This window comes from Blennius ocellaris (genome assembly GCF_963422515.1).
Source record: "Blennius ocellaris genome assembly, chromosome: 2".
NCBI lineage: Eukaryota > Metazoa > Chordata > Actinopteri > Blenniiformes > Blenniidae > Blennius > Blennius ocellaris.
The window spans coordinates 7959649-7981559 of NC_137651.1; the positions used below are offsets into that span (position 1 = coordinate 7959649).

General features: G+C 40.8%; 2 protein-coding genes across 3 annotated transcripts in view; both read left to right on the plus strand.

Moving 5' to 3' along the window:
- Window positions 1–79: 79 nt before the first annotated feature.
- On the plus strand, window positions 80–11258 carry LOC308137214 (uncharacterized protein; the record flags this gene model as incomplete). The annotated part of the gene is made up of 2 exons (XM_080505814.1): window positions 80–183; window positions 10160–11258. The coding sequence occupies exon 2, from the start codon at window positions 10224–10226 to the stop codon at window positions 11256–11258; it is 1035 nt and encodes a 344-aa protein (XP_080361940.1). The 5' UTR covers window positions 80–183; window positions 10160–10223.
- arap1 (ArfGAP with RhoGAP domain, ankyrin repeat and PH domain 1) overlaps window positions 11196–21911 on the plus strand; it is a 39402-nt gene continuing 28686 nt past the window's right edge. For both annotated transcript variants that reach the window (XM_080509596.1, XM_080509597.1), the window contains exons 1-11: window positions 11196–11254; window positions 15181–15341; window positions 17471–17559; window positions 17640–17722; window positions 18548–18700; window positions 18909–18978; window positions 19103–19223; window positions 19378–19562; window positions 19668–19774; window positions 21268–21467; window positions 21759–21844. In XM_080509596.1, the coding sequence (XP_080365722.1) occupies window positions 17643–17722; window positions 18548–18700; window positions 18909–18978; window positions 19103–19223; window positions 19378–19562; window positions 19668–19774; window positions 21268–21467; window positions 21759–21844 (1002 nt within the window). In that variant the 5' untranslated portion in view covers window positions 11196–11254; window positions 15181–15341; window positions 17471–17559; window positions 17640–17642. The remainder of the gene's footprint in view (window positions 11255–15180; window positions 15342–17470; window positions 17560–17639; window positions 17723–18547; window positions 18701–18908; window positions 18979–19102; window positions 19224–19377; window positions 19563–19667; window positions 19775–21267; window positions 21468–21758; window positions 21845–21911) is intronic.

Here is a 21911-nt window from a genome sequence, read left to right on the forward strand (position 1 = left end):
TATTTCGCTTCAGGGGAGGCTCAGGTTTTGTGTTTTCCCTTGACACTATGGATGCCAGAACGCGAGTCCTTGCTGAAGTTTTTCATCCGTGAGAAAAACGTTATCCGCTATTTAGCGACGCGGTCGCGGCTCGAGGGCAAACACATCGTCAGGACCTGTGGAGCGTGATCACGCAATAAAACGGTGAGTAAACGACTAAAACCCGCAGTTTTAGCAGGGTTTTTTTTCTCGATGGAGAAACTTTTCTCAATCGGCTGATAATAACAGACGCAATCTGGCTGAGAGAGATAATGTGCGGTGTTGCTTTCACGCACTGGCTGGTGATTCAACAGTCTACAAATTAGTGGGTAGGAGGAAATATTCTGCTGTTGTTTGTCTCTGCCTGTACGGCTGACCATTCTCACACGGACTCATTATTTTCTAATCAGATTGGGTGACTGTCACGACAGTTTCTTCCTGAAATAAGTCTTTTACATCATGTTTTTACATCTGGTCAGGACAGGTACACCAGTGGGAACAAATCAAAAATGTAGTTTATTTAATGGCTGTTTCAATTACATTCATGTTTCGATTAGATTTTTAGGAAACAATAATGTTGAGTGTATGTGTTCCCACCTTCATAATAAGGAGACACGAGGCTCCTTATTATTAATTATGGTGCGTTCAAGTGTTTGCTTGGAACTTGTAAAGTTGCTATTTGAGACAGCAGTGATAAAGTCAGCAGGTCCTCAATGTCATCCCTCGTGTAAGACATGGCGGAAATATTGCTTGTAAAGTCACAATTATGGTTTACACCCGGGCTGTCAAAATAAAAAATAAAAAAATAAATAAAGTCGACCTAGAAAAGGCTCAGTCTGGCGTGCTAAACCATCAAGCAAATCTGGGCAACGTCTCAGTGTATTTTGTACTAGAAAGAATAATTAACATTGCATTTATGTTTTGATTGTAGCACATTTTTGTATTGTTTGGTTTTTCGGAAAACACTGAGTTTTTTCATCTTGTATTGTGTGCCACAACAACAACAAACCCTCAAAGTATAAATTTGAATGTTATAATGGCAATGTTTTACTGATCCAGCCCACTTGACATGAAATTGGATAAATATAAAAGCATATTTTTCATTTAGTGCACAAATTTGGTTGTTTTGGAACACGTCAAAGTAGCTTCTTTAAGTTGTAAGAAACTTCCCACTATGTCAGTGTGAAATTTCTAGTTACAAGACTTCATGAGTAACTGGGAAGTAGTAAAGGTCATTGTTCTGGGTCTTTCCCAGCTGACCATAGATGAAGGCGGCATACATCCCGGACAAATATATTCCCACCTAGAAACAATACAAGCTCCCAGCAGCATTAAAAAAAAAAAATACTACTTATTTTTCACTGTGAAATGGAAAAGTCTTTGCTTCACTCATGAATGCAGGGTAGTTACTTTCACCAACAAAAGTTTGGGTGAAGGTTGTGTTTTTGTCTGTGTGTGTTTATTTATTGATTTGGGTCAATTGTATTGTCAATACAGGTCAAACCGTGACAACATGAAGCAATTCAATCGACCGTGACAAATGATGGAAGGAGTGGCGTGGTGGGTCAAATAACCTTGTCATCCATTGGTTTCCATGGTGACAAATGTGGCGAAGGTATTGGTGAAGGTATGCGCTCTACCGAGTGCCCGTTCTTGTTGGAATCTATCTTAGTCGTAACCTGTTGGCACCCCTCACAGGAGACTTATTTTACAGACCGACAAATAATTGACTGATAAACAAAATGTCCGATACATTAGACAATCGTGATGAAAATGATACCTGTAGAGTTGCAGCCTTACTTTATTGTTTTCTACTCCAAGTCACATTTAGCTACATCAGATCACCCAGATTGCGAGCTGCTTAAGATTTCCACACCAGCTTATTTCTGCTTTCTTCCCCTGAAGCTCGGCAGAGCTCAACTATTAATGCTGTTGTAAGTTTGTTCAATGGATGCAATAAGGGCTGATCTCTTGTGAAACTGCGATCATGCAATCACGTGCGTTACGTAGGAGGAAACTTGTTTTTTTAATGATTTGAAAAGATCTGTATTGACGGGCAGTGATAAGATAGATTGTTTGCATGTGGGTTTATCCTCTTAAAACAGACTGCATTTTGCATGGCTGGCATGCCTTGACCTTTGGAGTTGATAAATAGTAAATAATGTGAGAGAATTGACTTTTTTTCAATGCAGGTCTCTTAAACATGAACCTGAGGTTCTTTGCTTTTGTTGAACAGACAAAAATATATAGTTTGCTGACAAATATAAAAGCAGGACCTGATAAATAACAGACCTTTATTAAAAAAAAAAGAGTTGAGTAGCATGAGTGATGATGCACTAGATGTTACCATTTAACACAATCTCAGGCCAGCTGGCCTTGTTTTGTCTTTCACTAAGTATTGAAACTAAAACAGAGCAGTTCATCCTTATCAGTAGGTGGCAGATATTTCCACTTCAACTTGCATCCGGTTGTATGAATCACATGATTCTGACTTTAGCCCGTACACATTACCAAGCTGGTTGGATCTTGCACTCGGGATGCACACTCTAAATTATTTATCGGTCATCGATGTTATATTGCGGCTCTGTCAGTCTCTGTCTCTCTTCATCCTGCTCGTGTTTACCTCTTTCCTCCTTCAGTCTCTGTCTGTCTGTCTGTCTGTCTGTCTGTCTGTCTGTCTGTCTGTCTGTCTGTCTCATATGCTCACAAGCTGCTGAATCACCTTGTATTGAGGTGAGAGGAGGAAAATCTCTCCTGCTGAGAGGATGCAGAGCAGCCCAACTGCTAAATTACACCGGATAAAGACGAGGCCAGTAGTGCAATAACCGGAGTCTCTGATTAACGTTGTGTTGTGCTCGGAAGTCAAGGTTAATAAATTCTGCATCAGGGTTATTAAGTTGCATTATCTCACAAAGGGAATACATAATTTGGCGATGAGCTTATACATCTTGTGACAAGGAGGTTAACTTGTTGTTGAGGAAGTAATTTAATGTATAATCAAATAAGGATCACATTAACTCTTTTGTTTATTTGAACTAAATTTTTTCTTCAAACTAAAAAGAAACATCAACTCAAGTATATTTATGAATGTTCTTTATTTCCATAGTTTCATGCATTTCTCGTGATGAGTGTTATTGTTTGTAATGTTTCACTATCCAATCCACATTTTGGGCTTTTTGCTTGACTGAGAGGTATAAAAAGGCAACAAAAACTTTAAATAACAGTATTTGTTTATCAAAGTAATGTAAGACTGATGATTATATTAAAAGTCAAAACGAACCAGAAAAAAGAGGCGTGTGTAAATGACACTATTCCTGCCATAAATCAATCTGTTTTAGTCTGTAATCTATTATCCACAGTACAAACATGTTTACCCTTTTTCTCCATTCTGTTGTGTTTAGATTTCACTATTCAAATGAGGTTGCTGTTGTTATTCTTTGCTCATAAATTCTTGTAGAATTTTGAGTAATTAGATCAAATGTGTCTTTTATCTATCCGTCCATCCAGATGTAGAGCCAGTTCCAGCTCACAATTGGCGGAAGCAGTGTTAAACCCCGGACTTGTCGCGAGTCTCTATTATATCATCTGAACATGTTGTCATATTATTCTCATAATTATTAGTGTCGTAAAATAAAATGACTAAAGACAAATGACTAACATCTCCCTCTACCTTACAATTTATCCACCTTTGTAAGAATTTATAACGATCATGAGCTGGTGGCTTAAAACCTTTTGTGAGTTGTTCACGTGACTTAATAGCTTGTCCGTAAAACAGCTGTGCAAGTATACTCCAGACCTTTGTCAGTTAGTTGTACCCTGCTGTTCTTTACAGTATAGGTGGCCCTATTAATTGTGCCTGAAAAAATATTTTTCCTCACTTACAAAACTTAAATTTTGGCACATTATCCATACATTATCAATTTAGAGTCCCATTTGGGCTTCTAATGATATACTTTGCTCCCTTATAGCACTAGTTTGTGTTTTATAATCATACGTGTCTGTTTTTTTTTTTTTCCATATTAACTTAAATAGGATTTTTTTTCCCTCTTCATTGATTTCAAAATGCAAAAAATATTTTTGGCAATGTTCAATAACATCCACTGTCGCTACCCAGACATCATATTCAAATAGTTCAATTATTGATTTTTTTTTTTTCTTTTCCCCAAAACAAACTTATGACTAAGAGTCCAGTGTGGTCGGTTGATTGAGGGAGTTGCTATGGGAAACGTATACTTGTGAAATGCCGGACTCTGTACCAGTAGGTGTGTGTCTGCGCACACACACACACACACACACACACACACACACACACACACACACACACACACACACACACACACACACACACACACACACACACACACACACACACACACACACACACACACACACACACAAGGTTGTTCACCAGAGGACATTGTTCCGATGCATTGCTGTACTGGCAGGACTGAGTCACTATTCAGTTCTAATTGAAAGTGGGCTGAAAGCAGCAGTGTGTGTCTGCTGGTGGATGAATGAGTCATGTCCTGTGTGTGTGTGTGTGTGTGCACACACGCGCGTGTTTCAGATGCCCTTATAAGTACATCATCATATGATATAGCATATGAGATAAAAGTGCAATCATGGATTTTTGATTTCAGAAATCTGGCACCAGCAGTGCAGGAAGCAGCTCGACACTGACCTATAAAAGAAAGTTGGATTAATAGATGATAGACTCAAGTCAACTAAGGAAGTCAGCTAAACTGTCCACCTTAAGCCCAACAACCAGTGATTGGAGGTCGGTTGATGTTTCCACAGTCAGTAGTGGTTAACCTGAATCTGCCCATGAGCATGTGAAAGGCTACTGCTCTTCAATCAAGGAAAATATATAACCGCAGGATTTCCTCTTGCTCATAAACTTTAAAGATGGAATGAAGAGTGCTCTCATATTGTTATATTATTAGCCTTCAAATTAAATAATAAGACAGGATAAGATCATGTGTAATTCCAGCCCAACTGTATCATTTATTTATTTGTGCGTCATTCGCTTGCCTCCTCAAGTGAGTAATTAGTGTAATGTCATTACTTAGTCCAAATCGTCACTCAGAAAATTCCCAGTGCAAGTAAAAGAGACACACGGATATGTATATTGATTTAAAAAATTTAATAAAAAAAAAAAGTCTAGTTTTCAGGAATCCAGTACTGCATACCATAGCAAATGTATTATCATTATGATATCATCATACATATTATTGCAAAAGCCTGGCTGAAGTGGATTGCAGGTTTTGGCTTTTTTTTTTTTTTTTATTAAAAAGTACCAACCCAAGCCACACACTTTAGTTAATGTTTATTTATTGCAAGACATATTGTGCTCACAACCATTTATTTTTTGCACAATGTATTGATTCCTGTCTCGGTCACTGTCATCTGTATCTTTAATGAATGCGAGATTATCGTACTGTGCAGTTTGCATGTTCTCCCTGAGCGTCTCTTGGGTTTTCTCTGGGTACCCCAGGTTTCATCCCACAGTCCAGAACCATTTATGTAAGATAATTGGTGACTCTGCATTACCTGCAGGCATGAGTCAAAGTGTGTGTCTGTCCTGTGATGAACTGATGCAATGTTCAGATTCTATCCTCCCTTCAACTCCAGAATAAAACTGAGGAAAATGGATCGACGTGTGTTAAATCCTTGGAATGCCCTCTTGGTTAAGCAGTTCACCTGAATGTACTTTCTCTCTGCAGTCACCCTGAGTTCATCGTGGTTTTTTTTTTTTAACCAATTCCACTTTTTACACTCTCAATATTTGTGTTATCCTCCAAAGAAGCAGAAGCATTCTGCATGGTGCTTATTGCTCTCTCTTCATTGCAGGAAGCTTGTTAAAATCTTAGCCTGAGCTTTCTGTATGCAGAGTGCATATTCTCTGCTTCTCTTTGGGCACGCAGGCCAGACACATGCATGTGAGTTTAATTTTCTGAATTTACCCATAGGTGTGGTTTTATTTTCTATGTCTCTCTGTGTTTGCCTGGTGATAAGCCAATAGCAGATGGATGGAAAAATAATGGCTACAATACAACCCACACTGTAGTGCATGGTGTACGGTAGTAAGGAGCTTTTACAATGACGGGAAGCTTGACGAGCAGTCGTGTTTTATTACTTGTCAAAATTGTCATTGATATTGTAAAACTGAATTTTGTTTATTAAAGGGCAAGTGAAAAATTCACTTGACACATTGCTAAATAAACTCTGTTTGGGCTTAAGAAAATCGAGCGCACTGACAGTCGGCTGCGTTCACGTCGTCATTGGCCATCGCTGATCAGTGCACACAGAGGCCCCAGAGGTGTCTCATATCCCCTTTTCGTGAAGACGTGCAGCCTCCCGCTCACCATGTCATTAGGTGAGCGCTTGTTTTAGTGTGTGTGAGCAGACTCGAGCGCTGGGCTGAAACCATGCATTTTCTTCTCCTTGTTGTCTGTGTGTGCATGCACTTACCCAGGAAACAAAATGCCCATTGTGAAGGCTGCACAGAGACTCTGTTATTGGCAGCTTTCTGAGTGGGACGGAGGGAGGGAGCAGGGAGAAAGATGGAGGAGGGAGGGAGGGAGAGAGGAGGATAAGTGAATTGAAATCTCTTAAGAGCAAAATGCTGGTTCCAAACAGTAAATTAAAAGAAGAACAACTCTGCCAAGTTTAACTGTGTATGAAATTTCTCATTCATTTTAACAGGAAGCAATGATACTCATTTTTTTGTTTTTGTTTTTTTTGCTTCATGTCCTTTTGACAGTCAGACGTAAACCTCAGTATCACTTTATCTTCACGTTTTGAGTGCAGCGACAAGGCCAAGGTAGGTTTAACTTTGTGAAGCAGAGAAACTGTGTAGCATCTTTTAAAAAAAGAGTTTTGTGAAGTGTCAAACTTGCAGCCCACCACAGCGTCCATTCCAGCCACTCCCCCCCCCCCCCCCCCCCCCCCCCCCCAAGGTGACCAAGCAAAGTTGAAAGAAGTACTACAAAGACATTATTTTTTTAATCTCGAGAATAATGACTGCGGTTTGGAAATCCTTCATTGTCGCACATAACGTAACACTGAAACCCAAGCCGTGTAATGCAGTGGTGGAAGCCAAAGTGTGAATTTCAATTTAAAGCATGCTGAAGGCTGCAAGAAAATTGTGCTGTGAGATGTGACATTCTTCACCACAAGGGAAACACTGCAGCTGATAAGACTGCTTGTTTTGCTTCTATGATCTACTTTTAACTCTTGAGACGAAAACAAAAAGAGCAACATTTTCACTTGCTACTATGCCATGTTTTAATTAGTTCCACCCACTTGAAATCAAATTGTCTTTCATGTGACATCTGAAGGTGTCTTAACAAACCCTCTGCTAACTCAGTCTGCTGACCAATCTACACTTTGAAACCACAAGATTGAATGTGTCGCGGAGGGGCCCTGCTCGTTCTTACACACCATGTTGAGCAGTACTCTCCCATTTTCACATCGGGTTCATTATCTAAACATATTAAAACTAAAACTGGCTGGCTCTGAGGTGACTTTATGTCACATTGTTGTGATAATAAAAATAATGCACTTTATTTGTATTGCACTTTACACTTGACAATCTCAAAGTGCCAAAAGCAACGATTTAAAATATTTAAGGAAGAGCAGAAAAATCAATAAGAGCAGCAAAACAGGAATGTTTTTAGTCTCTTTAAAAATAAAAAAATCCACAGGCGGGGAGCAGCGGAGCATAAGTCCCGGTCACCTGTGGTGCTGCGTTTGGTCCTCAGGATAAAGAGGTGTGAGGTGTTGGAGTGAGTTGTGGTGGGTGGGGTGAGCAGTTCCTTGTTGTAGAGAGGTGCACCGTCCATGAATGCATTAGTTGGTGAGGACGCAGATCTGGAAGCGTATTCTGGCAGAGACGGGGGGCCAATGGCGGGATTTCAGGACCAGTGCGATGTGGTTCTGCTTTTTGGTTTTGGTGAGGAGCCCAGTGTTGCTGTCATGAATGTATAAACGTTTCTGAAGCTTTTTGTTGGCGATACCATTGAGGAGTGAGTTGCAGTAATTCAACCTGGAGGAGACAAACACATGGTTGAGTGTCTCAGCATCAGGCAGGGCGAGTGATGGGTGGGGGATTGCGATATTTTGGAGTTTGTAAAATGTGTTACTCTTCTGTGAATCATAGTAAATGACTGGCTACAGATGTCCAAGTTTTTCCGAAAAATGACAGAGGTCAGACCTATGACACTTTGTTTCACACCCTCGGCATCAGTTCCCAACGACTGTGTTCCTGATAGACTCACACACACAAAATGTATTGCGATGGAACCGTCTGGTCAGAGATGCTGAGTTGCATTCGAGTGAGACCTCCTATGCGTTTTTGTTTTCACATCAAACTGTGCTGCGTTTGGTTTATGACTAATATACTGACGGCTGCAGATCATGTCGGGCTATAATTCATTGCAACGGCGGACTCCAAGTTCCTCAATTCAAAAATAGGAACTGTGTTTGATCTGCGAGAAGACCGAAAGATTCACGCCGACTGTCCTGAGGCCCTGTGGTCTCACCTCTGTTAGAGGAAACACTTGACAGGAAATGAAATGCGCTCCTTTCAACATAGTCACAAGTGCTTTTTCTCATACTGGATAGTACGGTTACTTTTTGCTCACTCAGCCTGGATGGGCCTCCCAATGAAATTAGGATGTCTTTATATTTAATGTTTATGTTTTGTGTAATCCTTTGGCAAAAATGGAGCCCACGTGTGGGTAAATATTTTTCAAGCAAACGTTATCTATGTCAGTCTGACTTGTAATGTGTTCTTTTATTACTGATTGTAAGTTTGGGGACTTCAAGGAATTCCGTTTCACTTCCAAAGATAAACTATTGAGAAGATTAATATGAATTAACTTGTAATGCATGAGATTAATTAATATATTTATATATATATAATTTTTATACATGCGTTTGTGGTTTAGGAAACTGGCATCTTCCTCTGTGGTTTCCCACAATGAAACACCGCAGAGACAGAATTAAGGTAAATTATTTTGACAGGGAAAATAGTCTTTAGTTGCATTCATCTCAAGTTGTAGTTTGTAGGCGTTTTAGTTGTAGCTCAGGTGGCTCTTGTGTTCAAACCGTCTTGAAGGAGCTGTTGCGTAAAGTCAGACAAGTTTGCATCATGTGAAAGCCGGGAGCTGGTCCCGCTCGCCTTTTATTAATGAAGACCTGTCATTGTGGCTGAGCTGCATGTAAAGAATGTCTGCAGCGTCTGAACCCTGCCATGGCGTGCATCAGCAATATGCCAAGATTGACTGCACAGGAAAACAGAAACCCAGAGTCTATTGTGCATTAACATCTCGAATGATGGAGGCTGATCATCAGTCCACTTATGTGGCATTGAAGTGTGTTTGAGAGGTGCAAGGAGAACTGATTGTGTGTGAGAGCATGCGTTGTATAGCAATACTTGTGTCATTTGCACTTCCTTCCATTGCTGTGTGTTACCACAGTGTTTCAGTAAAGAAACACTACTGGCTTTAATAAACCATTAACACTTGACATTTATCCAATCTAGAGGATTTGGTTCTCGCGTGTATCAAATATAGATGAGAGGTACAGTTTTCGGTAATGTCTGACTGTTTAACATGGGCGGAGAAACTAACGTAGCCAATAATAAAATCATATTTTTAAACTAGTAAACTATATGGGGCGATTACAGCCGTGATCAAAACTTCCTCTTTTACAGCGGTGGCAAACATTTACTCAGACAACTTTAGCACAGAGAGTCTTGACACACGTGTTTACACTGTAAAAACGTTGAGGTATGGAATTGATAGATTATTAATCATAGTGATTTGCCTTCCCTGGAAATGATTATTAATGCTGTTTTGCAATACTTCACTTCTCTAAATACAGGTTTTTACCCAAAATAGGGTAGTATGTAGAGGTTATTCATCATTTTGTGTCTGATCAGACTAATGTGACGTACATAAGCTATATTTAAAAAGATTCTTGATGAGGTCATTTTTTTCCCCAAAACTTCCCTTTTTTTGGCTGGAAAAGCTCCATTTAAAAAAAACAAAACAAAACTGTACCAGTTATGTTGTCGAAGTACAATGTATTTTGTTCCAGTGTAGCTTAATGCGTCTTTTTTTTGTTTCCTCCACAGGTTGTGAAAGCCATGATATGACCTGTTGACAGCTGCATATACCTTGTAGACGGGGATTCTGTGGATGTGGACCATGTCTCAGTCTGACTCCTGTGTTGACGTGTGGGACTGGCTGAGCGTGCTTCGCCTGGAGCAGTACTCTGAGGCCTTTCAAAGTGCCGGGCTTGCAACGTTGGCACAGTGCCGCGGTCTCACCTCGGATCAGCTGGAGCAGATGGGCATCACCCTGCCGGGTCATCAGAGACGTATCCTGGCCAGCCTGAGCAAATCGCACCTCAATTGTGACGCGTCACATGAGCGAGCCGACGAAATGGGTCATGCCGAAGTACTGCAAAGAAAGAAACCTGTATCCAGTCCAGCAGAGGAAAAACCCGCCCCTCAGGAAAGTGAGAAAAAAGATGGCGAGACCCCCTCAGTGAAGAAGAGAGAAAAGCCGGTCCCGAAGGAGAGACAGCACTCCAGGGTACAAGACGATGGCAGAGTAGCAGGAGAGAAGAAGCCGGTTATCGTACAAAGACAGATGGGAAGAGGTAAAGAAGAAGGTGAGGGCAATGGAGGAGTTGATGGAGAGAGTGTGAAGCCGGTGCCAAAAGAGAGAACCAAGTTTCGCTCCAGTGCTCCAGTGGACAGACGCTCTAGCTCAGTCTCACCAGTGTCTGACTCGTCTTTACCCCCCGTCCCTCCACGAAGCACCCCCAACTGCCCTCCGCAGCGCTTTACTACTTCAGGGCGTCCCTCCCCTCCTGCTGATTCCCCTACAACAGACGCACATGCAGAGAAAGCCCCGGCTGTATACTGCAGACCTGCATCTCCAACCACCAACACGCAAGGGTCCATGAAAGCACCTCCCACCCCACCCGGCATCCCCTCCACCCAAACTAGACCTCAGACATTATCCATTCAGCCACCGAGCCAACATCCAGACAGTGCCGGAGCAAGAAAATCTTCATCCATCACGTCTTCCCCCATCTCCCCGACCGCCTCCCCAATTGGAGAGAGAAACGCTCCACCTCTTCCTCCAAAAACAGGAGTGGGATCTAAAGGTGTGCCACCGATTCCACACAGAATTCCCTCACAGGCTCCCTCAGCAAAGAGGTAAGACTTTTTCCAACACCACTGCTCCTTCACTGTGTATTGTGTGTGTGTGTGTGTGTGTGTGTGTGTGTGTGTGTGTGTGTGTGTGTGTGTATGTTACTTGAATTATAATCTGAACCTGCATTTTGGAGTCAGGCTATGGGTTATGCCAAGGTCGTGTTCATAATAAATACAGTTGCAGCTTCGCTTAAATTAAGGAAATAACTGCAAATCAAAGTGTCCATAAAAACAATAGAAAATGTGTCTGTGGCTTAAAAGCTGCAGTTTTTTATCCTACTAAATTGCAGATAGTTCTCTAAAATTGTATCACTTAAATGAAAAATAGGAGCACAATAACATAAGATCATTCTATTTTGGTTGTCTATATACTTACATCCTTGTTTCCTCTGAATGAGTGTAAGAATTATTAATATATGAAAAGAAATGATAATCATAAACACTAAGGCTTGTTTGGGTTTCTTGTTGCAAGAACAATTTAATGAAGAAACATCCACAAATGTCATTTCTGACACATTTTTACCTTCCAGTGGATTCTGCTGCCATCTATTGGTCGATTTGGACCAAACTTGCCTTTGCAGATCTTCAGTGTCAGTCAACTCAGATGTCACACTAGACTTTTAAAGTACTTCCTGAAAGTAAAATAAACACTTCCTGAAGCTGAAACATAGAAGCATGCAGTCTCACCGAGTGGACGTAAAGCTCAGTGGCCTGTTGAATACATAAAATATGTGATCAAGACAAGCTGTGACTGATAAACAGACAAATTGCACCTCCATGTGAAGTTGTGGTCTAATTTGCATTTGCTCATACCTTACCACAAACAACCTCACCACCAACTAAAACAAAACACACATTTTTCTAAAAGCTTTGAGGCCAGACATTTCCTCTTCACAGTGTTTTCTTTCTTGATCGTAACACACACTCTGAGTGTTATTGTGTCCTTACACCAGACTTTGATTTCAAGTAACAAATGCACATTCTGTATCTTTTAAAGACAAACTAGCTTTAAAAAAAAAAAAAAAAAGGGAGGAAGTCACAATGGAGAACAGCATCACTCTTCGTTAGCCTCTGTGTGAGAAAGAGAGAGTGGGGCATCAACATAGAGGAAAACCAGGAACAGCCCTCAGACTTTCAGAGCTCAGCTCGTTCACATGCTCTCGTTGAACTCTCTTGTTTCCTTGTCAATGTGCCTTGTTTCCCCCTCCCATTGGTCCACTTGTCATTTCCTCCTGCTTTCTGATGTAAGATAGCTTTACCATATTGGAAGAGGACTCCTTCTGAACAAGTCGGGACAGGTGATGTTTGTTCAAATTGCCCCCCCCCCCCCCCCCCCCCCCTGTTTATGCTTACCTTTTAGCATGCGCTCTCTTCACTTCCCCCTCTTTCTTCTATCTGCCCCATGTCAACGCTTCTAACAAGGAAACTTGCCATGTTCATGTTTTCTGCTCTGCCGTGCCGTTGTAATGTTCGGTACCGTTACTCAACCTCACACTGCTTTGGCTTGCTTCTACGTTAAGTTTGTGATGTAGTTGAAAGTTGGAATAATCCTGCACTAAAGTGGATTTTCAACATTTTTCCCGGAGCGTTTGTTGAGCTGATGGTGTTTCTCTTGTGCTACCTGTTTGACCGTGGAAAGAGCAGAACAAGTAAGAATGTGCTTTGAAAAGACATTCCCGGCATGTTTAGCTGGAAAAGTGATCAAGTGTTTTTTTTTTTTTCTTTCTTGCGGTGATGTTTTACAGCATCTCATTTTGGCCATGAGCTCGCTTCTAATCTGGAGTGAAAAAGGGCTGAATTTGGCATGTGATCAGGACTACGACAAAAAACAAAACAAAAATGAAGTCATCCAGTTAACCCAGGTGCTAGTGAGAAATACTCATCATTTGTTGATGTATTTGCTTGAGGCGATTGAACTGAACCCCCTAAATAAGTGAACATACGCACAGGGTGGAAGGAGAAAGGAACCGTCATTGTTTCTTCAGCTTACGGTCATCTTTTACTTGGCATAGAGCAAGTTAAATATAGACTGTAGCTTACAGACCCCTCTCAACACGGCTCCCCAGAGAAAAAGGAGGAACTGTGTGAACATGGCAGTTTCCCGTCATTGTTGGGTTTGTGTATATTTTTAATTAAAAACAAAAAATCAAAACTGACAAGTACATGGTTTATGTTCAGGGTGTTGTTTAAATTGAACGTAATCTTTTGTGAATTTGTCGCTTGTGCACTGCAAATGTAGTTTTCAAGTTGGACATCCTCCTTGCCATGGTATGAATTTTTATTATGGAGTTAGACGTCTGTTAAGCTTCAAGACAGTTTGACACAACAAATAAGGGCAAGACTCATGAACATAAGCTGTTGTAACAGCCCTGAATAGATGGTCTGAAAACACAGATTGTATTGTATTATTTAAGCCCTTCTCATAGAGTCTAATTTGCCGTTTTAACCTTTGAAAGAAATATTGTTTGTCTGAAGCAGTTTCTACTTGTTGTTCACAGCTGTTTACTGTGATGTGTGACTAATATCTAATGTGAAAATGATTGGGTCCTGTTATTTTGGAGAGAAGGAAATCTGCAGGAGGACAAATAAAGAGGAACTTTCACAATACTGGATGGATAGAAACCAAGCGTATGTGCTCACTCTTGACTTTCCCATCACTCTCCACATTTAGATGGTTTATATTTGTTTTTGGAGTTATTTGTGTTCTACTGTTTCATATATTGACTGGATTTATTTTTCATTTGTGGTCTGTAAGATTGTCAAAAGATGTACAATGAGTGAGGGACTGCCCGTTTTCCCAAGATAACATCCACTTTCAGTATTTGCAGTATTTCTATTTGTTGGTACTGAGAAGCTCAGTATGATACACTGGTCAATCTTGTCTGTCTTTGCTGTATTGAGAGGTCATTGTAATGACCATTATAGGAACACAAAGCTTTGTTTTCTCCATTATTTGTATCATAAACACTCTAGGAGTCACGGTTATGAGACGTCTTCCTGCCAAAGCCCATCACCAGTGTGAGGATAGAACTAAAACAGTTAGGATATCTCCAAAAAGTGCACAAGTGAATCTTAAAGTAGTAACATATTTGAAATGAATAAGATCAGCATAATTGCAAACTATAGTAAAATGTCACCACAGTGTGTTCAACTTGGAAATATTGAGATCAAACAAAAGAAATGTAAACAGCATAACATCACTTCCTGAATATATAATTCTAAACATGTAGACGGCAAGACCAGAACCAACATTTGATGCTGATTTTTAATTTTTAATTTTTACTGAATGTTTCCTCTTACTATGTTAAGTAAGGCTCAGTATTGTTTGACTAAGGAGAAAATTATTTATTTGTTCTGCAGCGAAAGTTGTCAGTCTGGCGTATAGAGACTATTACATAACAGATAAAGCAAAAAACCACAAACTTTGGAAAAAATGCACCGTGCTAAGAGTTCCTTCAGAAGATGACAGACAGCTGTTGATTTCCTTTCACGCACTAGAATTTGTTCAGATTGTACACCACCACTTAACTTCTACACATGCTATGTGTATGTTTTTAGATTGTCTGTATTTACTGGCAATGGCCAGGTATTCTGTGTACTTATACAACAGAGATGTTATCAGTGACTGAGACGGGTTCAGACCTGCAACTTAAACCAGAAGCAAAGGAGGAAAATAACATTGTGAGAGAGGCACGGTACCACTTCAGAACTGCAAGTTAATAAGTCCAATTGTATTGTAGTCTGTTTTTTTTTTTCCTTCACACAATTTTGTAATTTTTCCTCTAAACTTCATCATTGTTCTTTTTTTTTTTTTACTGTGGTGCTGCGCAACAGAAGGCATTGAGATTCTGCTGAACCTTTGAGAATGCGGTGATGTCCGACAACTTGCCTGCTTCTGCTGACCGGGCCTGTGCCCCTCTGTCCACCAGCACACATCCCACTCCTAAGAAGGCCACGGATGAGATTCAGAGCGCTCAAACGCCGCTGGTCCAACCTCGCAAAAGTCAAGAAAACGCTCAACTGTCATCACGATCTGACTCGCAACCTGCTCTGCCTGCTCAGAAGATTCCACAGCTGGTCCGTAGCTACAGTGAGTGATGTCGTATTTTTATTTATTTTTTTGTTTCCTAATGATTTACATACATCAAATGACAGGACAAATCAGGAAAGCAGATGAAGAACAGCATGTGACAAATGGTTGTCTGAGCCAGAGTGGTTGTTGTTTATGAAAATGATTTGGCTATGACTTTCAATATGGACGTGCGATTTACTGAAAACAAAATTAAATGCATTTATTTACAATGAGTGGAACCTGTAACAAGGAAACTGACATTTGCCCCTCCTGTTGAGAGATGTTTCATACAGATGGATTACAATCTCTTACTGATTTAATCGGATGATGCTACAGATCGTCAAAGTTCCTCCTCTGCTGGCTTCAGTTGTTACAGTTGACCTACAGTAAACACGAGGTTTAGTTCTACATTTGGTATTTTTATAAAAATGTGAACCGCAGACCTGAATGTGGATTATTTTACATTTTTGTTTTCACTTACTATGTGCCTGTGGCTGTAGCTTGATATTGAAATCGGACCTCTCAAATGTGTGTTTTGCTTTTCTATTAATGTGAACTTCAGCAACCTGGTTATATCCTCATTTTCATTATGCATTATAATACAGGTGGAAAGGTTTTCTTTTTTTTCAGTGTTGTAAATCAGCTTTAGCTCTTCTTTTCAACACAAGCTTCCATGCATAAACATTCATGTAATTCCCCTCCAGTCTTCACACGCTTCTGCCTTTTACCACACATCACAGCACTTCTAGCAACAATTAGGAGTCTCCAACTTGGCAGAAAATTATATCCTTCCTGTGCACGTGTGCTAGCATCTGCTTCCAGGTAGCTGAAAATTACACAGCGGACAGCACATCGCGGCGTTGCTAATGTAGGTCAGAAGACTTCCTTGTTCTGTGGTACTTCCCTCTAAAAATTAAGATTTTTGCCAAGACAACACCCTTTTAAAATGATCATGGCTGTTATCACTGTTTCTGTCACTTCTGGCTTGTCTCGTGTTTTACTTTGTCACTTTCTTGTATAGCTTTGCCAAAAATGAATGTTTTCCATACTAGTCGTGCATCTGTTGATTATTGGTCGATCACAAATTGAATGCTACACATCCTGGTAACCCACAGTGGTCCAACTGATACAACTGATCCCATCTGGTTGCATCATAAGTTATCATATCTCAGAAAACGTGCACAAGTTGAACCAGCTGCTGCACATACCACAGACCTCGACTGTTAAGGTGCTGTTATTTACCCTTTCAGCGTCATGTGGAGGCTTAGTGTGTTTGATGCTAAATGATTTAATTCAATTCCTTTGCAAGAAGACCAGCTGTTTTTGAGGCTCTGTCTCTGTGTGTGTGTGTGTGTGTGTGTGTGTGTGTGTGTGTGTGTGTGTGTGTGTGTGTGTGTGTGTGTGTGTGTGTGTGTGTGTGTGTGTGTGTGTGTGTGTGTGTGTGTGTGTGTGTGTGTGTGTGTGTGTGTGTGTGTGTGTGTGTGTGTGTGTGTGTGTGTGTGTGTGTGTGTGTGTGTGTGTGTGGCGATCTTGTGATTCTTATTTGTGATTGGGTAAAGTTGTTGAAAAGTATGCACACTGAATTTCTTCAGCTGGCTAGGATTAAAAGAGTTAAATAGAGCGGTGAGGGCAAGTCCTAACAAATGAACTGGTAACTAGTATATACACTAACTAACTCATGAAGAAGTCTTTCCTCATCAGTTATGTGACTAACGCTTGTTCAGACAGAGAGCATTCCTTGTTAGCTGTGAGAGTATTGAACCAAATTTAGCTTCTTCTTTTTTTTGCTGTGGTTACTCAGAATTTTTGGAAATATGTCATGTTCACATCTGATGTGCTTGATAAATCTATTCATCACAGTGGTTTAGCATAAAATAAACCTCCAAAATCAAAAGTATTGAATTTTATGCACAGAGGCGGTGCACAACCATAACAGCGTTTCTTAACTAAAAAGCAAAGTCAGTCCTTCAACTCAAAATGTATTAGATATTTTGTTTGTGGTAGCTGTATATAATTCAACCAACAGAGAAAATTGAAATCTGTTTGATGACTCCTGCTGCATCCTTTTGAGTCAGTTCTATCAATATGATGATAGATTTTCTTTCCATGAAATGTCATTGCTTCCGATCTCTTCCATGGCCTGTCAGGGTTGGGTTCAGTCGATGATAATTCTGATGACTACGAAGATCCAGACTTGTACTCTCCCAGCGTCCATCGATTGAACATATCTGACAGGGTAAGAGGAAGCTGAGCATGTCAGAAATGTGTTGTCACGTTAAACTCCCCCTCCTGACTGACCAATGTCTCGTCTTACAGGACATGTCCCTGACGGTACCTGGTCACCCAAGCAAGCGGTGCAATTCTTTGTGCAGCGACGACGAACTTCTGGATTACGATGAGTGAGCAACGCACGAACCAGATGCACAGATATTAATGCAGCAGAGCTGCAAATGCCATCAGAGGGCGGTTTGGCCACGTTGCAATGCTGATGCCTTTTTAGTGAATGTACTGTATAGTTAATGTCTGTTTGATACACATACTCTCTCAATTGAGATGCGCCGATGCTGATATCAGTATCCGTTCTGATACTGCGCGATGGTACTCACAAAAGTGCTCTGATACACCAACACATGACCACTTTATGGACGCTTGTCAACAATAGCAAGCGGTCAGTGAAAGAGGATAAATACGAGAAACAACTGTGTCAAAAGTTAATCTGACTGGAGGTTATGCACTAGACTTCTTGCAGTTGATCATCTGATCGTGTATATTTGTTAAGGAATCAAACAAAAATTGTTCTTTTCACTTTGCTGTGCTATGGGTTATTGCAATCACATGCGGGATGCAACATAACGGCTACAACAATGCTGTGTGGATTATTCTAAGAAAATCTTGGATTTCTAAGTTATATTTCTTTTTTATGTGTGTGGTTGTATCCCACTGCAAAGTGTGGCATGTTTCAGAGAAAACTTGGCCAATTATTAACAGTCAGTTAATGATACGTGGCACAGTTGAGAAATGAGCAGCATCTAAAGACAGTATCAGCCATTATGAAGTATTTCTATGATCACGCCCTGTTGCAAATGATCTCAATGTAAGTCCTTGTGTGAAAAGGTAAAACTGGCACATCCTTGGGATTAACCGTACAACTAGAAGGATTGCACCAAAAAAAAAAGAAAAAAGGATTAACTGCAAGTATGTTTGACCTTTTTTTGCCTCCAAAGCTCTAACCTGTGGCAGAATGAGAGTCTCAGCAAACAACAAGTCAGCGTCTACCTGCCAGACAATGGGAGGCTTCCCCCGGCAGTGAAAGAAGACAACGTGCAGCTCGCTGCAGTCATAAAGATGGGCTGGTTGGACAAGAATCCCCCTCAGGGGTATGGGCCCCCCCCCCCCCACCACCACCACCACACACACACACAGTCACACACTCACACACACAGGCTTTGTTTCTACTGAAAATGGAAGCCTCATTGGTTTGTACAAATGACAATATCATTTCCAATATATAAAAAAAAAAAAAAGGAAAAACTATAATTTTTTTTAAATGTTCTAAATGTTCCTCTGCATGCTTTTTTATTCTAGGGTTCTTTATTACCAGAGGCGATGGGTGAAGCTGGATACTGACTATCTGAGATACTTTGACACTGACAAGGTAATGACACATACTCGGGGCTCATTGGCTCAACAGCAGTCGGGTTTTTCATTCGTGCAAAGACGGGTACAGATTTAATGGATGGATTGAATTGAATTGCTGGTTGTACTTGTGTGTGTTGTAGGATGTGTATTCTAAGGGCATCATCTCGACAGCATTCATTACTAATGTGACCAGTGTTGGGGAGCTGAAATTAGAGGTTGGCACAAGCAATCGAACCTTCATCTTCAGGGCTGAAAGTGAAGGTCTGTCTTTTTATTAACCTTGTATAGGCCTATTTAAACTCTTGCAGATGATTTATAGGACATCATCCCATGTGCCCTTGTCTTAATAATTGTTGTAATACTATTCATGCTTTGCACTGAACCAACCCCGACATGTGTTTGCACATCATTTCAGCTGAGAGAAACGACTGGGTGACTGTTCTGCAGGACGTCACCAGGGGGCGCCGACGACGCAGCACCATCAGCCCTGTCACATCTTTGACCCCAGACTATCAGGGCTATTTGGAGCTCAGAGGACTACGCTCCAAACTTTACACAGTTGTCGCTCTGGATAAAGTCTATCTCTACAAAAACATTGATGTAAGATGTCCGTCTGTGGTTGCAGAATCTGAGTTTTCAAATGAACATGTGCATTGATTTAAACAAATAAAAAGAAGGTGAAACTTTCGCTTTGCTTCCTTCCAGGACTATCGTATTGGAGTAGGCATCACATCTATTGATATGAATGTGGGGAATATTAAAGACACAGAACGACGAAGCTTCGATCTCACCACGCCATATCGAATATTCAGGTAACTGATCAACCCACAAATACAAACTAAATGTTTATTGTGATTTGTATATGGTTTCTACCAAACAAGCAACCTGCACTGACCAACAATAGTCATATCAATAAAATGGCAAAACTATTTAAATGCAATAGTCTTTACTTGTTGTGAGTCAACTGCTGAGAGGATTGTGGGTGTTGGGACAGTTGGAGAAATGAGGTTGTATTGTCTTACTGAGAACTCGCCCCTCTCTCTCTCCTCGGAGTGTTTAGCTGGATGTCTGGGTGTTTGAGTAAATGAAAAGCTGTTTTGTTTGACTGCGTGTGTGTATGTGTGGTCTGTTGGCTGACTGTGGGCAGCCTGCGGTGCAGAGACTCAGCTTGACAGGATGGAGACATGTGAAAAGGCTTGTGTATTTTGGGGGCTTGTGTGTGTGTGTGTGTGTGTGTGTGTGTGTGTGTGTGTGTGTGTGTGTGTGTGTGTGTGTGTGTGTGTGTGTGTGTGTGTGTGTGTGTGTGTGTGTGTGTGATCAGACTCACCACATAGCGCACACACCAACACAATTTCCTTGCAAACTAACTGTAATCTGTAAGTCTGAAGATTTTTATGAATTCACAGATGGTTGAGATTGTCCTGGTATGTAGATACATAATGTTAATTTCATGTTCTGCCTCGAGTTCAAACATATTTGTGAAACTGAGTCACCAGATTTTTGTATATTTATAGATTTTAAACAATCAATGAAAAGAAGCTTGTCTAATCAGTATTATCAACAGTTGTTTTTTCTGCCGTTTGTGACTGCTGGTTAGTTGAGGTGTTGGCGAGACCAACAAAGTCTGCAATTCAACAGAGTACACCTTGAAGTCCCCCCCCCCCTCCCCCTGAAGTTGATTGCGTAAGACAATTCAACACTTGACTCTTAATAGTACACTGGAAATAAAGTTTCAAAAATGGGAAACAAGACCAAGTGTGGCGGGGTTAAATCATAACGGCTTTAGTGGATTGATGGCAAAACAAGTGACGAAACCGTTGAAAATGTGTTTGAGGTTGAGGTACTGCAACACAAATCTCCATTATCACATGAGGGCAACACTACTGACTATCTCGGGTTCAATTTAAGTATTTAAAGAAGACAATTTCTTGCATGCAAAGTGAGTTCAACCACAATTTTTTTTTAGACATTATGGTCTTTCAAAAAGTGTGATTGTGCGCGAGTTACTTTTTTATTGGTAGATAAATCCAGATCGGGGCTAGACGGACGAAAAGAGGAAGGAAAGTCTGAGTCAAGCTTCAAATCTGTCCATATGTGCATGGATATGAGTTTGTATGGACTCCAGGTTCTGATTGAATTATATTTAGCAAAACGGGAGCCAAGTAAGAGTCAGTTCCTCGTGCGCACATGAGCTCAAGGACACAGACAGAAAAGGGCATGCGGCGGTTTTCTGCCACTTGACTGCTGGCTGTGACACCGTCATGTCAGGACTAACACTCAGTCATGTGCTCACGTCTCTCCGCAGTTTTATGGCGGAGTCTGAGCAGATGAAGGATCGGTGGGTGGAAGCCATGAGGAACGCCATCGGTGAGGCTTTGTCCAATAGTGAGGTCGCCGAGCGAATCTGGGCGGAGACGAGCAACAGCCTCTGCGCCGACTGTGGGGCTCCCAAACCTGAATGGGCGGCCATCAACTTGTGTGTGGTGATCTGCAAGCGATGTGCAGGTTTGTATGAGTCGCTTTGGGTTTGCGAGCATTGTTTGGAGGCGTCTCTGCCACATCTACTTTTGTATTTTTCTGTCAATCAAACTTTCTCGGCATGTATTTGAATGTCTATATGTGAATTAAAAATTATTCCTCCTCCTCGTGTATTAAAACAATAGTGATAAATATAGAATATAATGAAATGTGGGTTAAAAAGTTTTTGCATTATTTTTGTCCAATTTCAGAGCAGTATTGTGTTGTCATTTAAAAAAAATGATAGTATCTAATTTGAAACGTGCATGTTTGTTTCAGGAGAGCACAGAAGCCTGGGTCCAAGCATCTCAAAGGTTCGGAGTCTGAAGATGGATAGGAAGGTCTGGACTGAGGAACTTATTCAGGTACACCGACTCACTTGTTGAATATGGGCGTTTTCCCCAAGAAGGATTGGAAAAAGCATTCAATCTT